We start from the raw sequence: 13,921 nt of genomic DNA, 5'->3' as shown, positions 1-13,921 counted from the left end.
TTGGAGATAGGAACCCAGCCTGGAAGAGTGCGGTCACATACTGTGCAATCTTTATTTGAAAACACTATGTCCTCTGTCACCTTCCACATACCTGTTTTGTTCTCTAAGGCCCATGCAATCTCGATCCTTTTACCTGGCACCACTGGATATCCAGATGTAATTCCCAGGGTAATTCCTTACCTATTAATTGAATATGAAGAGAAACAAATCAACAGCATAGCAAACATTTGGGGGGGGGGGGACACCTCCAAAAGATCTAAGGAAAGAGGATAAATCAGATCAAAGCAGGAATAACTGAATCCAAAATGGAGGAGAAAAAAATGATCCAAGAGCCCATTTTGGGGGTAACTTTGATTAAGCAAATAAAGAGTCAAGGTAAAAGACTATACAGGGGAAAACTATACAGATATTCAGCACCATGTGTAGTTGTTTTCATTATACTGCTTTGCACAACTGTTAGAAAGGATGAGCCAAATCTGTGTACTGGATGAAAAAATCTCTAATATGTGCATTTTTAAAAAATATATATTTTATTGATTTTTTACAGAGAGGAAGGGAGAGAGATAGAGAGTCAGAAACATCGATGAGAGAGAAACATCGATCAGCTACCTCCTGCACATCTCCCACTGGGGATGTGCCCGCAACCCAGGTACATGCCCTTGACCGGAATCGAACCCGGGACCTTTCAGTCCGCAGGCCGACGCTCTATCCACTGAGCCAAGCCGGTTTCGGCATTTCTTAAAATATCTTTTAACCACATGTATCTTACATATGTAAAGATACATGGATGCACATATTATCTATGCCTTTTTCTTAAAAACATACACATAAAACACAAATATGAATGTGTGTTGATTGCTTGTGGCTGGCAGGATGTAGAAACTGAGAGGTTGTGAATACAGCCCAAGAAGGAAACTTCATGGAGGGGGGGCGATATTCCATCTTAGGGGTGCTGCCCATAACTATGCAGCGGCCAGTTACATCTCAGTCCTGATCTGGGCAGGGACTACCTTCCAGCTTTCTGTTAAAAGATGGTTTCCATGCCCTGGCTGGTGTTGCTCAGGGATAAAAGCGTCCTGCTGACTGAAGGGTCCTGGGTTTGATTCAGGTCAAGGGCACATGTCCAGGTTTTGGGCTCAATCCCCAGTAGGTGGCGTGCAGGAGGCAGCTAATCAATGATTCTCATCTTTGATGTTTCTATCTCTCTCTTCCATTCCTCTCTGAAATCAAAAATATATTTAAAAAGAAAGATGGTTTCATGGAACATTAACAATTCAGACAGAATAGAACACAGACTGGCAAAGGCTGACCCTCTGAAATAGTAATGAGCTCAGAAATGAGACCAATTAGCCTTAGCCGGTTTGGCTCAGTGGATAGGTTGTTGGCCTGGGGACTGAAGGGTCCCAGGTTCGGTTCGGGTCCAGGGCACATGCCTGGGTTGCAGGCTCAATTCCCAATGGGGGGCGTGTAGGAGGCAGCCAGTCAGTGATTCTCATCATTGATGTTTCTATCCATCTCTGGAATCAATAAAAAAAAAAATACATATAAAAGTGTGACAAATTATAAGATAATGCAGAAATTAATAGTTTTGCCTTATACCAGGAATAATCAATTGAATACAAATGAAGGAAAGATTTTGTTAATAATTTTTGGAAATTGTACCCAAGAATAAATTAAGGAATGGACAGGCTTTATTTGAAGAAAGTTATGTTAGTGGAATGTAGAAGAATTGAATAAGTGTAAATATTAACTTTTGAGGGCTTACAAAGGCTAGAAGTGTATAAAGTTAGGACTTAAGTCCTATAGCCCCCGGGGAAGTGCCGCTGGAGCCACTTTACCGTGGGAGCAGGAATGCCACCTGCTGGCCTGGCTCCTCTGGGAAGCAGCAGGTGGGGGTGTGAACCAGGTGTCCTCTTACTCTGAGGCCTGTACTTCAAGCCATGGTTCAGACTCCCAAGCAGGTGGGGACTTTGTAGCAGCAGCAATCCTCCCAGGATAATTTCTACATAGGACACAGTTTCAGTGCCAGTGAGATTTTCTGGAATTTGACAGAAATGGGAAATCCAGGCAGAAGACTAAAAGGCCCTTAGAAGCCGTGTTGAGTCAACAAATACTGCTTGAGCACCTGCCCGAGTGCCTAGTGTGGGTCAGGTGTGGGTCACGGTGAGGAACCAAGTGGGGAGGCCCATCTCATTGGCCTCTTTCATTCCAGAGCACATGCAGCTGATTGAACTTAGTGGGACTGGCCTTCCTTCAAATGTTCCTTGGTCATGTGCAGCTGGTGGCTGCGAGGTGGGACAGTGCAGATCTAGGACATGTCTTTCGATCAAATTCCCTGGGCAGGGCTGCTATAGAGGTGAAGAGGTGACAGTAATTACTGGACCAGAGACTTGGAGATGAGTCAGTGCTCTGAGAGAAATGACACAATGGGGCCTGCTGGGGAGGGTGGGTAGTGTGCATGCTTTGGAAGTGGGCAGGAAGACAGCTCTGAGGAGGTGACACTGAAAGGGCGAGTCATCGTGGGGCCTGACCACACTGCTGGCGGCCTCGGGCACCGACTCCCCAGCCCACTGCGGGAGCCCGGCGCAGGCTGCCACCCGCCTGCCGCCCCTGGACCGGACCCATGCGGCAGCAGCGGCGGCAGGGCGGGGCGCGGCGCGTGCCCTCGGAGATGGAGGAGGAGGCGATCGCCGGCGCCCCCGGGAACGAGATGGAGGACGTGGACTTTCTGTCTGGGCTGGAACTGGTCGATCTGCTGGACCCCCAGCAACCGGACTGGCCCCTGGAGCCCGGCTCAGCTGGCTCTGGGGGGGGGGCTAGGACTGCGCTCTCCATCTTGCCCTGGGTCCTCCATTTTTGGGGCGGCCGCCATGTGCTCAGGAGAGTGCCTTCTTCCTGGAATCCCAGGCCCCTGCTGGCCACGCCCAGGATTTCTTTAAACTAACCAATGACAATCAGGGGACGTGCGCGCCATAGAGGTGACCCCATCCTGTGTACCAAGACCCGGCTCGCGCCTGGCCAATCGGCGGGCCCACAGTCCCCTCCCCTGCCCTTACTATAAAACCCACAATCCCATCAGGCCTCGCTCTCTCTCGGCCACTGGGCTACCGTTGCATCGTTGAGTGTGGTCGGGGAGCCGAACTAGTTCGAAATGAAGGACTCTTTGCTTGTGCATCGGACTGACGGGCTCCCTGGGGGTCCTGGGCACAACAACACATGAGCTGAGAGCTGGATGGGAACATGGGAAAAGCGGCCCGGTAGGGAGGTGGCCAATGTGAAGACCTCTGGGTGAGACACACTTGGGCACATCTGAGAAAAAGTGAGGTGGTGGTTATGAGAAGTCCCCTTTGGTGTAAAGGGCATAAGAGAGCAGGGTTTGTATCCCTGCTACATTCCCCGAGGGGCCCTGGGCAGGGTTCCCAGCCTCTCCCAACATGATCTTCTTTGTGTGAAGGTTGGACACTTGTTTACTGAGACTATGGGGCCTTAATGAAATGGCAGCTGCTGTTGTGGATTCCAAGACTTTGGCTGATATCAAGGTGATCATCCACACCTTCAGCAGGTCCTTCTCTGGGCCTGGGTTTGGTGTTTCCGGTGCACAAAACCCAGGAGGTGGCCTCAGCAGTCACTGTAATTAGGTAACTTAGGTTTGTGGGCCGGCGCTGACATACACCTGGTTAGTTGTCAGCTTCGTTAGGAAACTGCTGTGAGGGAGCCACTTACCTTGAGAAAGAAGCAGGTGACAGAAGGCGCATGAGAGGAAAAGAGCAGCTCCCTTTAGCCTGTCCTAGTTGAAAGTGAGTGGATTACGTGGCCCAGCTTTCCCTGGGGGCACTCGGCCGGTGGGCCGAAAGCCAGGACCTCTGTTCCCCGGCAGATGGTTCACACTACGATTTTTTTAATATATATATACTAGGGGCCCGGTGCACGAAATTCGTGCACTGGGTGTGTGTGGGGGGGAGTGTCCCTCAGCCCAGCCTGCCCCCTCTCACATACTGGGAGCCCTCAGGCGTTGACCCCCATCACCCTCCAATCTCAGGATCAGCCCTTTGCCCAGGCCAGACGCCTCTGGCCTCAGGGGGCTTCTTCCTGCTTTCCCTTTCGCCTCCCTGCATTGTGCCTACATATGCAAATTAACCGCCATCTTGTTGGCAGTTAACTGCCAATCTTAGTTGGCAGTTAATTTGCACATAGCCCTGATTAGCCAATGAAAAGGGTAGCTCGTACGCCAATTACCATTTTTCTCTTTTATTAGTGTTGATATAGGTTCAAAAGCAGTGTGCTTGCAATAGAAACCGTACCCAGAGTTTTTATCTCTCCCTGGGCTAGTGGTGGGTGGGGTGTCACAACACTCTCCCAATGCTGGCAGTGGCAGAGCCTATGCTCACCGCCAGTCAGCCACGTGACCACGGGAGTAACACGTGCCTCGTGCAGTCAGCCATGTGACCGCGGGAGTAACACAGGCCATGTGCAGTCAGCCACGTGACCACGGGAGTAACGCGCCTCGTGCAGTCAGCCATGTGACCGCGGGAGTAACACGCGCCTGTGCAGCCAGCCATGTGACCACGGGAGTAACACGCGCCATGTGGTCAGTCACGGGGCCACGGGAGGAACACACCCATGTGCAGCCAGCCACGTGACCACGGGAGTAACACGCGCCTGTGCAGTCAGCCACGTGACTGTGGGAGTAATGCGCCTGTGCAGCCAGCCATGTGACCACGGGAGTAACACACCTGTGCAGTCAGCCACGTGACCACGGGAGTAACCGTGTTGCCAGCGTCTTTGGACCATTGTGTTTCCCTTCCCATCAGCCACGGAGCTCCCATCTGCTCGCCTGTTCCTGGTGGAATGGGAACAGCCGCGGGCCGGCCTGGGGTCTGGGCTGTGTAAGGGGGTGGGCCGGGCTCAGGGGGGAGAGTCCTGGGTCCGGTGTCGCATTCAGTTCCAACTGCGGGTGATTGGTGAGGTTGGAAGTCAAGCTGGAGCTCAGCTGTCAGGGGTTTTGATGGTGACTGTGCAGAACCGTGTTGGCCTGCGGGTCCCCTGGGCGCTCGGCACCGTAAGGACCCACTGAGCTCCTGACACCCCGACCCAGAAGGTTCTGCGGCTTAAAACAACACGAGCTCACATTTCTGAGCGAGCACTCCACGCAAGATTTTGAAAAGCACCCCAGTGCCCCCAAGGATAAGAGAAGAAACTAAACTCATGACCAACATTAAAGGAGAAATAAGTCCGTCAGAACCGGGGCGGCGGATAAGAACCCAGCAGTTACTTTAAGGGGAGGCACCAAGTAAAACGCCCTGACGAACCGGGATCCGAAACCCACATGTTTAGGGTCAGGAAGCTGCAGCAGCTCGGAGATGAGGGCTGCTCGGGGCCAGGCCTGCTGATTGCTACACAGTCCGCCCTCTGGGGAGGGCCCGCCCGCACCCTTGGGGGCACTGCCAGGGGGCCGCGTTACCTCGGAGGGAAGTTCCAAGCCTTAGAGCTTCCATTTCAAGAAGTGAGACAAAACCGAAAAAAAGGAAAGAAAACTACGCCTTCGAACCCAGGATTGGGGTGGGGGCGGGGCGAACCCCGAAGCCCTGAAGCCCCGGCGGGGAGGTCAGCGCCAGAGGGAGCGGGAAAAGGAGCGAGGAGAGCGGGTGCCCGTGGAGCCCGGGGCGCCTGCTGCGGAGGAGGGCGGGAGGGCGGGGCAGCGCTGTCATTCTTAGGGGGGGGCACCCCGAACCTGGGACGGGAGCGCCCCCCTGAACCCGGGACGGGAGGGCCTGGGTGGCGGTGAGACCCGGAGAGCGAGCCCGCTCAGCTCAGCTCAGCTCGGGGCTGTGGCGCCAGCGCAGCGCCCGGACGGGGGCAGGACCGCGGGCAGCGCCCGGACGGGGGGCAGGACCGCGGGCAGCGCCCGGACGGGGGGCAGGACCGCGGGCAGCGCCCGGACGGGGGGCAGGACCGCGGGCAGCGCCCGGACGGGGGGCAGGACCGCGGGCCGCGCCCTTCCCGCTCCCGCGTCTGCGTCCCTGTGGGGTCTGGAGGCGGGGACACCGCGACGGCGGACGCGCCCTGTTAGAAGGACGTGGGGGTCGGATGGGAACCGGGGAGGCCTCCGAGAGTGGGGGGGGGGCGGTAATGGCGGGCGAAGGGGCCGGGATGCCGGCTGCGGTTCGGGAGGGAAGGCCCCCGCGCTCGCTCCCGTGGGGCCGCAGGGACGGACTCGCAGACGGTGAGGCGCCGGTGGCTCCGCGGGGGTCGGGGACCCAGACCAGCCGGGCTACCGCCGAACCTCCGTCCCGGGGGTGTGGCCGCGCCCAGGTCAACATGGCGGCGCCGGAAGTCCACGCCCTGGAGGCTCCTGGGAAATGTAGTGCGCGGCGTCCCCTCCCCACTCACTCCGGCGCCTGGCTGACCGCTCGCTGTGGGGCTGAGGGGGGCGCGCGTGGCTGCGCCGTCGCTCCTAACGTCGCGTCCTTTTGCGTCCGTTTTTTTCCTTTTTCGCAGCCGCAGCCGCTCGCGGTGACTTCCTGTCCTGCCTTCCCCCCGCTTTCCTGTGGTGATGAGGCTGAGGTCCGTGTGGCTGTTCAGGCTCCGTGGGCTCCACGGGCCTCGGGAACCGCGTCCGCCGTCGCAGCGCTGGGCCGGGTGCAGGGAAGGGCGGGCTCGCTCCCTCTGCCCCCCCCTCCCTCCCTCCCCGCCCAAATCCTGGGTTCGAAAGCGTAGTTTTTCTTTCTTGGGTTTGTTTTTACTTCTGGAAATGGAAATGTGGTAAAGATTTTTTTTGAAAGAACAGCCCAGCACCCAGTGAGGCCTCAGCAAAGCCGGTGTCCCTTGTGGAGCCCGAGTCCAAGCTCCTGGGGCCTCCCTCGCGGTCCCCGAGAACCGCCTGCCCGCGGGTCCCCTTTCCTTCCCGCACCTTCAGCGCGGGCGGGCACCAGCGCTCCCCTGGCCGCTGCCCGGCCCCGGGAGCAGCACCCGCTGGCCTCCCTCACTTGTCCCGGGCGAGCCGGTCACGCCTGGTCTCCGTCTCTGGCCGATCCGATGGGGGGGGGGGGGCGTTTCTTCCCCAGACCCCCGCCCCGCCCCGCGCTGGGCCGCCTTCCTGAGCCGCCCGCCGGCTCTCCCCGCGCCCTCCCTCCTCCGTGGAGTCGCCCCGGCCTCTCTCCCGTGGGGACTGCGGGCTCTGCCTTCGGGTTCCTTTCTGGGCTGTTTCTGGTTTCGGACCTGGGGCCAGGCCTCTGCACCCGCCGCTGCCGCGCTTCTAAAGCCCCTCCTCCGTCAGCGCAGCCCCGCGGCCCCGCAGCCCGGGAAGGCCTGGCCGCCCTTCAGGGGGATGGAGTCCCACAGCCGCTCCCTCGGCGCCGGGCTCGTCCTCCGCCCGCAGCCAGTCAGCCCTGCGCCCCTCCTCGCGGCCACCCGCTCCCTGTGGGGACATAGTTCCGGGTCCACGCCCATTTTCTTCGTTGTTGTTTGTTTTAAAGTAACTTCTCTAATGTGTCCGCCTAGTTCCAATAAGCATAAGCCTGAGGCTCGAGCGGCAGGTTCGGGTCTCCTGGCTGCACCGGGGGCAGCGGCTCCTGCCCCGAGGGGGGGGTGCCTGCGGGGCTCCTGCCCCAGGGTGGGGGTGCCTGCGGGGCTCCTGCCCCGGGGAGGGTGCCTGCGGGGCTCCTGCCCCAGGGTGGGGGTGCCTGCGGGGCTCCTGCCCCGGGGTGGGGGTGCCTGCGGGGCTCCTGCCCCCGGGTGGGGGTGCCTGCGGGGCTCCTGCCCCGGGGTGGGGGTGCCTGCGGGGCTCCTGCCCCCGGGGGGGGTGCCTGCGGGGCTCCTGCCCCCGGGTGGGGGTGCCTGCGGGGCTCCTGCCCCCGGGGTGGGGGTGCCTGCGGGGCTCCTGCCCCGGGGGCGGAGGGGGGCACCTCCCCGTCTCTCAGGTTGTGGTTCCCCCTCCTGGCGCTGGGCCTTCCGGGCGCACACTGCTCGCGCCCTGTCCCGGGAGGAGGTATCTCACCTGGTTTCACTCTGCGCTTTCCAGGTGGCGAATGATGCTGAACGTCTTTCATGTGTTTCTTTTTTTAGTATATTTTATTGATTGTTTACAGAGAGAGAGGAAGAGGGAGAGAGATGCATCGGTGACGAGAGAGGCTGCTTCCTGCAGCCGCCCCCCCCCCCCCACTGGGGATGGAGCCGAACCCGGCCTGTGCCCGGACCGGACCGGGATGGAGCTGTGGCCCGGTTCACAGGTCCGTGTGCAGCCCCCGGGCCCCGCCGAGGGCGCGTGTGCTTCCTGGTCACGGCTCCTCCGCTTCTCGCTCCAGGGCGTCCTGAGGCTCCGCGGGACCCTCCGCCGGACCCCCCATCGGACCCCCCGCCGGACCTCCTTCCCGCCGGGGCGCCGCTGATGCAGATCGAGGTGGTGGAGGTCCTCTCCCTGAACGAGGAGGCGGCGCGCTCCCGGAATGCCGGCCTCTGGGCCCTCTACGCAGGAGAGGCGGGCCTGAGCCCCGAGGGCCGCGGGGACCCCACGCCACCGCCGGGCAGCCACCCCGCCGACCCCGAGGCCGCACGACAGCGGTTCCGGGGGTTCCGCTTTGAGGAGGCGGCGGGGCCCCGGGAGGCGCAGGCCGAGCTCCGCGAGCTGTGCCGCCAGTGGCTGCGGCCCGAGGCGCGCTCCAAGGAGCAGATGCTGGAGGCGCTGGTGCTGGAGCAGTTCCTGGGCGCGCTGCCCGCGAAGCTCCGGGTGTGGGTGGAGTCGCAGCACCCGCAGGACTGCCAGCAGGCGGTGGCCCTGGTGGAGGATGTGACCTGGGCGTCCGAGCAGAAAGGTGGGTGCAGGGACGGGTGCGGAGGGGGCGCCCCTGTGGGGCGTTTGGAGGGTGGGGGTGGGCTGTGCCCTGTGCGTCCGTGCTGCGGGGTCCCTGCCGTGGCCTCCAGATCCAGGGCGTGGCGAATCCTCCCTGGACCCAGCTGTGGAACGGAGGCCTCAGGCCCCACCCCCCCACAAAGATGGGCGTGAGGAATGAATGCGGGTGAGACGGGAACATGACAGATGAGCGTGTGAGGTGGGAATATGGCGAATGAATGCGTGTGAGACGGTGGAGTTGAGAGGAATTAGAAGGCGCTGGTAGTGGGGCCGTGGAGGCCAACACCTGGCCGGAGCAGAGCTCGGAGGCAGCAGGATGGGTGTGCCAGGTGGGGAGCATCCCCGGCACAGGCCACGGTGGGAGCATCAGAAGGTGGGGGAGGTCTGCCAGCAGGAGCACAGGGCAGGGCAGGTCCCTTGGGAAGTTCCCTGGCTCAGGGGGACCGAGCCCTGAGTTCAGGGGCAGCAGCAGGTCTGAGGGAGCGTCCCAGACTCCTCATTGGCAGCAGGTGTGGCTGGTGGGCTAATGGGTTGTTTTTTTTCCTTAAATTTATTTATTTATTTACTTATTTATTTAGGAAAGAAAAACATTGATTTGTTGTTCCACTTATTTATGTATTCTTTTTTTTTAATGTATTTTTATTGATTTCAGAGAAGGGAGAGAGAGAGAAACATCAATGATGAGAGCGAATCATTGACGGCTGCTTTCTGCACGCCCCCCACTGGGGATGGAGCCCACAACCTGGGCATGTGCCCTGCCCAGGAATTGAACCATGACCTCCTGGTTCATAGGTTGGCGCTCAACCACTGAGCCACACCCACTGGGGTCTTATTTATTTACTTATTTATTTATTTTAGAGAGAGAAAGACATCAATTAACTGCCTCCCACCTATGCCCCGATCAGGGATGGAACCCGCAACCTTGGCATATCAGGGTGACGCTTTAACCACTGAGCCACCCAGCCAGGAGGGGTGGCTGCGTTTGGGAGCTGAGTCCATGGGACTGGCCTCTGTGTGGCTGAGGTCCGTTTTGCTCACCTCCCTGCCCCATGCAGCATCTGATGGTTTTTTTCTTTCTTTTTTTAAATCCTCACCTGAGGATATTTTTTTTCTTTTAGAGGAAGAGAGAGAGAGAGAGAGAGAGACGTTGATGGGCTACACAGAGGTTGGGGAAAGTTAGGGCTGAGCAGGGCTATGAGGCTGAGCAGGGCTGTTTCCTGAATTGGAGGAGACTTAGCAGAATTCACATCAGGACGGGTGTGTCAGAGAGCGGGTCTGTCCTGGGGCCGGACAGCCCCACCCTCCACAGTGTCAGGTGGGGACAGGCGGTCAGACTCGGGTGCCAGAGGTGCGGGCTTAGCCTCTGAGGAGAAGGTGAGTGGAGCACACGGAGCCCCGTCGGGCCAGAGACGGGCTGACCCTGTCCTGCAACCCCCTGACCCTGTGCTGCTCTCCCCCAGCTCTGCCTGCCCCAGGCCCCACCTGCCCGGAGACCCCAGCTCAGAAGGAGAAGGAGGAGAAGGAGACCACCTGCCCAGCAGAGGTCCTGCCAGAGGTGAGGGGAGCGGCACCCCTTCCTGCTCTGTCGCAGCTCCTCCTGTGAGGGACCCCCACCCCACCCCGCAGCCTCCGGGCCAGGCCTTTCGGAGTTCCCTAGCGCGACGGGCAGGAGAGCGTGACAGAGACAGTCTAGATTTGCTGCAAAAGAACCAGAGTTGTTGAGGCTCAGAGGTGGGCCCCAGCCCTGTGTCTGTGTGGCCCTGGCCAGGCTGCTCCTGGCGGAAGCTGCCTCTGCAGGAAGGTGCTGGCGCTCATGTGGGGTGATCTGGGGGTGCTTCAGGCAAGGCTGTGTCCAGGGGCTCCCTGGTGGTGGGGGGCTCTCCAGCCCATCTGTGGCTCTGCCTCTTGGGGGCAAAATGCCTCCCAGGTCCAGGCAAAGGGCCGTGGGAGGCCTCTCCCCCTGGAGTCCTCGTGGGCCCCTCGGAAAGGACTGGTCCGGGTCACGGCGGCCGGGGGACACCCCGCACGGCAGCTGTTCCCCCACGTGCGTCTGCTGCCCAGGAGCCGGACGCGCGGGGAGTGTGGGGAACGGTGCGCTGCACTCGGGTGTGGGGAGCGGAGGTACCTGCTACTCCTGGTGAAATGGGGCTCTGCCTCAGCCCACACTCTTCCCCAAAGCAAAGGCACCGCTCCCTGCAGAGCAGGCTCTGTCCCCTCCGAGGGCTCCTGACCTCCCGCTGATCAGCCCCCCGTGGCCTCGCAGGAGCCAGTGACCTTCCTGGACGTGGCCCTGGACTTCAACAGGGACGAGTGGGAGCTGCTGGACCCCACGCAGCGGACCGAGTACCATGACGTGATGCTGGAGACCTTCCGACACCTGGTCTCCGTGGGTGAGGCCTTGCCCTCGCCCGCACTGCCCTCAGGACAGGGGTGGCACGGGGGCCCCGCGTCAGGTAGTGCCTTCTCTGGGCCCAGCTGGAGGAATGGGTGTGCCCTCAGGAGCTGGGGGGCTTGGTTGGTTGGAGCATCGTCCTGTACACCGAAAGGCTGCAGGTTCGATTCTGGGTCAGGGCGCATGTGCAACCAGTCGATGTGTCTCTCTCATGTGGATGTTTCTCAAGTCCCTTGCTCCAACCAGGGCCTTGAACTGGCCTGTGGCCCTGAAGGGGTGGGTGTTGTGTGCACGGGGCAGCCTCAGTCCCACTGAAGGACCTCACTGTGGGCGTCTGAGGGCCGCACGGGAGATGGAGAGCTGGAGAGCCGGCAGGCACCCCAGCCCGGTCTCAAGCACAGTGTCCCCGCTTGGCTGCATCACTGCTTTTCTCAGTCGCTCCCCAGGTTGCAAGACTGCACTTGGGGGAGACCATCCCCAGCTTTGCCCTGGCGGGGTGTCTCAGTTGGTGGGAGTGTTGTCCCGCACGCCAAAAGGTTGCGGGTGCAGTTCCCCATCAGGGAACATACCTGGGTTGTGGGTTCGTTCCCTGGTCAGGATATGTACAGGAGGCAACTGTTTCTCTTTCTCTCCCCCTTCCTTAATAAAATGAATAAAAACATACCCTCAGCTGAGGATTAAAAAACACATAGGACATCCCCCAGCTTTCAAACGTAATTGTCCTGCTCTCAGCCCACTTCAGCATTTCCTCTGCGTAACCCACACCTTCTGGTGTCTTTCAGGCTGGGAGACTACACTGGAAGGGGAGCAGTTACCCCCAAAGTCAGCTCTTCCTGAGGCAGAACCAGCCCCCGACCTGAAAGTGGAAGAGCTCTCGGGGGCTGAGGCCCAACCCTCTACCTCAGGGGAGGCCCCGCAGCGGGGGGCCCTGGAAGCTGGGGACACGGCATTGCCGCCCGTGGGGCTGGCCCAGGAGGAAGCCCTCTCTGAGAAGCAGCAGCATGAAAGCCCCAAGTCCCCAGCAGGCAGGGGTCTCGCCACAAGCCGCGCCTCCCTCCGGAAAACTCTACCCCGGAAAGGCTTGCGCAGGCATAGCTCACGCAGGCATAGCTCCCGCCTTAGAAAGGCAGCGCGCGATTCCCAGGAAAAAACCCAGCAGAGCCGCCAAGAGAGCAGAGCCCGGGAAAGCAGGGGCACCCCGCAGGTCACGTTTGTGCAGATCCACAAGGGGAGCCAGGTGTTCCGCTGCAGCGTGTGTAGCAAACTGTTCCGGAACCCCAGGTACTTCTCGGTGCACAGGAAGATCCACACGGGAGAGAAGCCCTACGTGTGCCGGGACTGCGGGAAAGCCTTCATCCAGAGCTCCTCCCTCACGCAGCACCAGAGGATTCATACTGGAGAGAGGCCGTTCAAGTGTCGAGAGTGTGGGCGGACCTTCAATGACCGCTCGGCCATCTCCCAGCACCTGAGGACTCACACCGGAGCCAGGCCCTACCTGTGCAAGTTCTGCAGCAAGACTTTCCGCCAGAGCTCCCACCTCATCCGGCACCAGAGGATCCACACCGGGGAGCGCCCCTATGTCTGCGACAGATGCGGGAAGGCCTTCACCCAGAGCTCACACCTCATCGGGCACCAGAAGACGCACAGCGGGGCTAAACGCAAGAAGAGACACCGATCTGGCGCTAAAGCCAGTTGATGAGACGCTGCCTTCTCGGCCCAGTCCTGCACCAGAACCTGAGTGGCGTGCTGGGACTCGGGCCTGACCCCAAGCACTGAAGGACGGTGTTCTCAAGACCAAAGGACCTCCAGGGGCCCCGTCCTGCACACACAGGGGACGTGGGCATCGTCGATAATGAATGTGACAGCCGGAAAACAGATCTAGTTTTTTACTCAATGGATTTGCAGTTGTGATTCGGTCATTACGAGGGATGATACTGAAAGCGAAGTGCTTACAATGAAGTGGGTGCACTGATATTTGTAGGAAAGTATTTATGTGTATGAACAAGGACTAAAGGAGAAGATGGATAAGTAAACTATATTTCTGTGGTAGAGTCTGTGTGTGTATTTCCTGTTAATACCCTTCATTCTTGGTTTGATAAATACGCAACGTTAACACACAAGAATGGAGCCCCAGCAGGCAGCTCAGTCGGGTGGAGCATCGTCCCATTCACCGAAAGGTTGCGGGTTGATTCCCAGTCAGGGCGCCTCTGGGCAGCAACGGATCAACGTTTCTCTCTCCCCTTTCCTCTCGCTCTAAAAAATCAATATTTAAAAATCCTCGGGGGTGGGGCAGGCGGGTAACAAAATTAATTGGGTTTTTTTTTAAAAAAGGATGGAGGTTGTCAGAGCAATTCTAGCAGATTCTGTGCAAGGTTGCAATCCCTCCAGCCCAAGATTCCGAGTGAGTCAGGATGTATGTCATTGTGTCCCTTGTCCCATCAAGATACAGTTAGGTGCAGGGCATGGGGACAGAGAGAGAAAGTCCTAGGGTAGTGATGGCGACCTTTTGAGCTCGATGTGCCCGCATTTTGAAAAGCCCTAACTTAACTCTGGTGCCGTGTCGCATATAGAAATTTTTTGATATTTGCAACCATAGTAAAACAAAGACTTATATTTTTGATATTTATTGTATGTAGTTAAATGCCATTTAACAAAAATCAACCAAAAAAGTGAGTTCACGT

The 13,921-nt window shown here is 59.0% G+C and overlaps 2 protein-coding genes across 3 annotated transcripts in view; both read left to right on the top strand.

Annotated features, from left to right (window-relative positions):
- The window catches only part of LOC132217204 (uncharacterized), a 58,322-nt gene that overhangs the window by 6,094 nt on the left and 38,307 nt on the right, over positions 1–13,921 (top strand). Inside the window, exons 3-6 of the mRNA XM_059667278.1 lie at positions 8,304–8,810; positions 10,309–10,403; positions 11,112–11,238; positions 12,023–12,934. Coding sequence (XP_059523261.1) covers positions 8,304–8,810; positions 10,309–10,403; positions 11,112–11,238; positions 12,023–12,934 — 1,641 coding nt within the window. The remainder of the gene's footprint in view (positions 1–8,303; positions 8,811–10,308; positions 10,404–11,111; positions 11,239–12,022; positions 12,935–13,921) is intronic.
- The window catches only part of ZNF544 (zinc finger protein 544), a 276,321-nt gene that overhangs the window by 240,549 nt on the left and 21,851 nt on the right, over positions 1–13,921 (top strand). The gene's annotated exons all lie outside the window — the stretch shown is intronic.

This window comes from Myotis daubentonii, chromosome 15 (assembly GCF_963259705.1).
Source record: "Myotis daubentonii chromosome 15, mMyoDau2.1, whole genome shotgun sequence".
NCBI classification, from domain to species: Eukaryota; Metazoa; Chordata; class Mammalia; order Chiroptera; family Vespertilionidae; genus Myotis; species Myotis daubentonii.
This window is presented reverse-complemented; position numbering and strand designations above follow the sequence as displayed.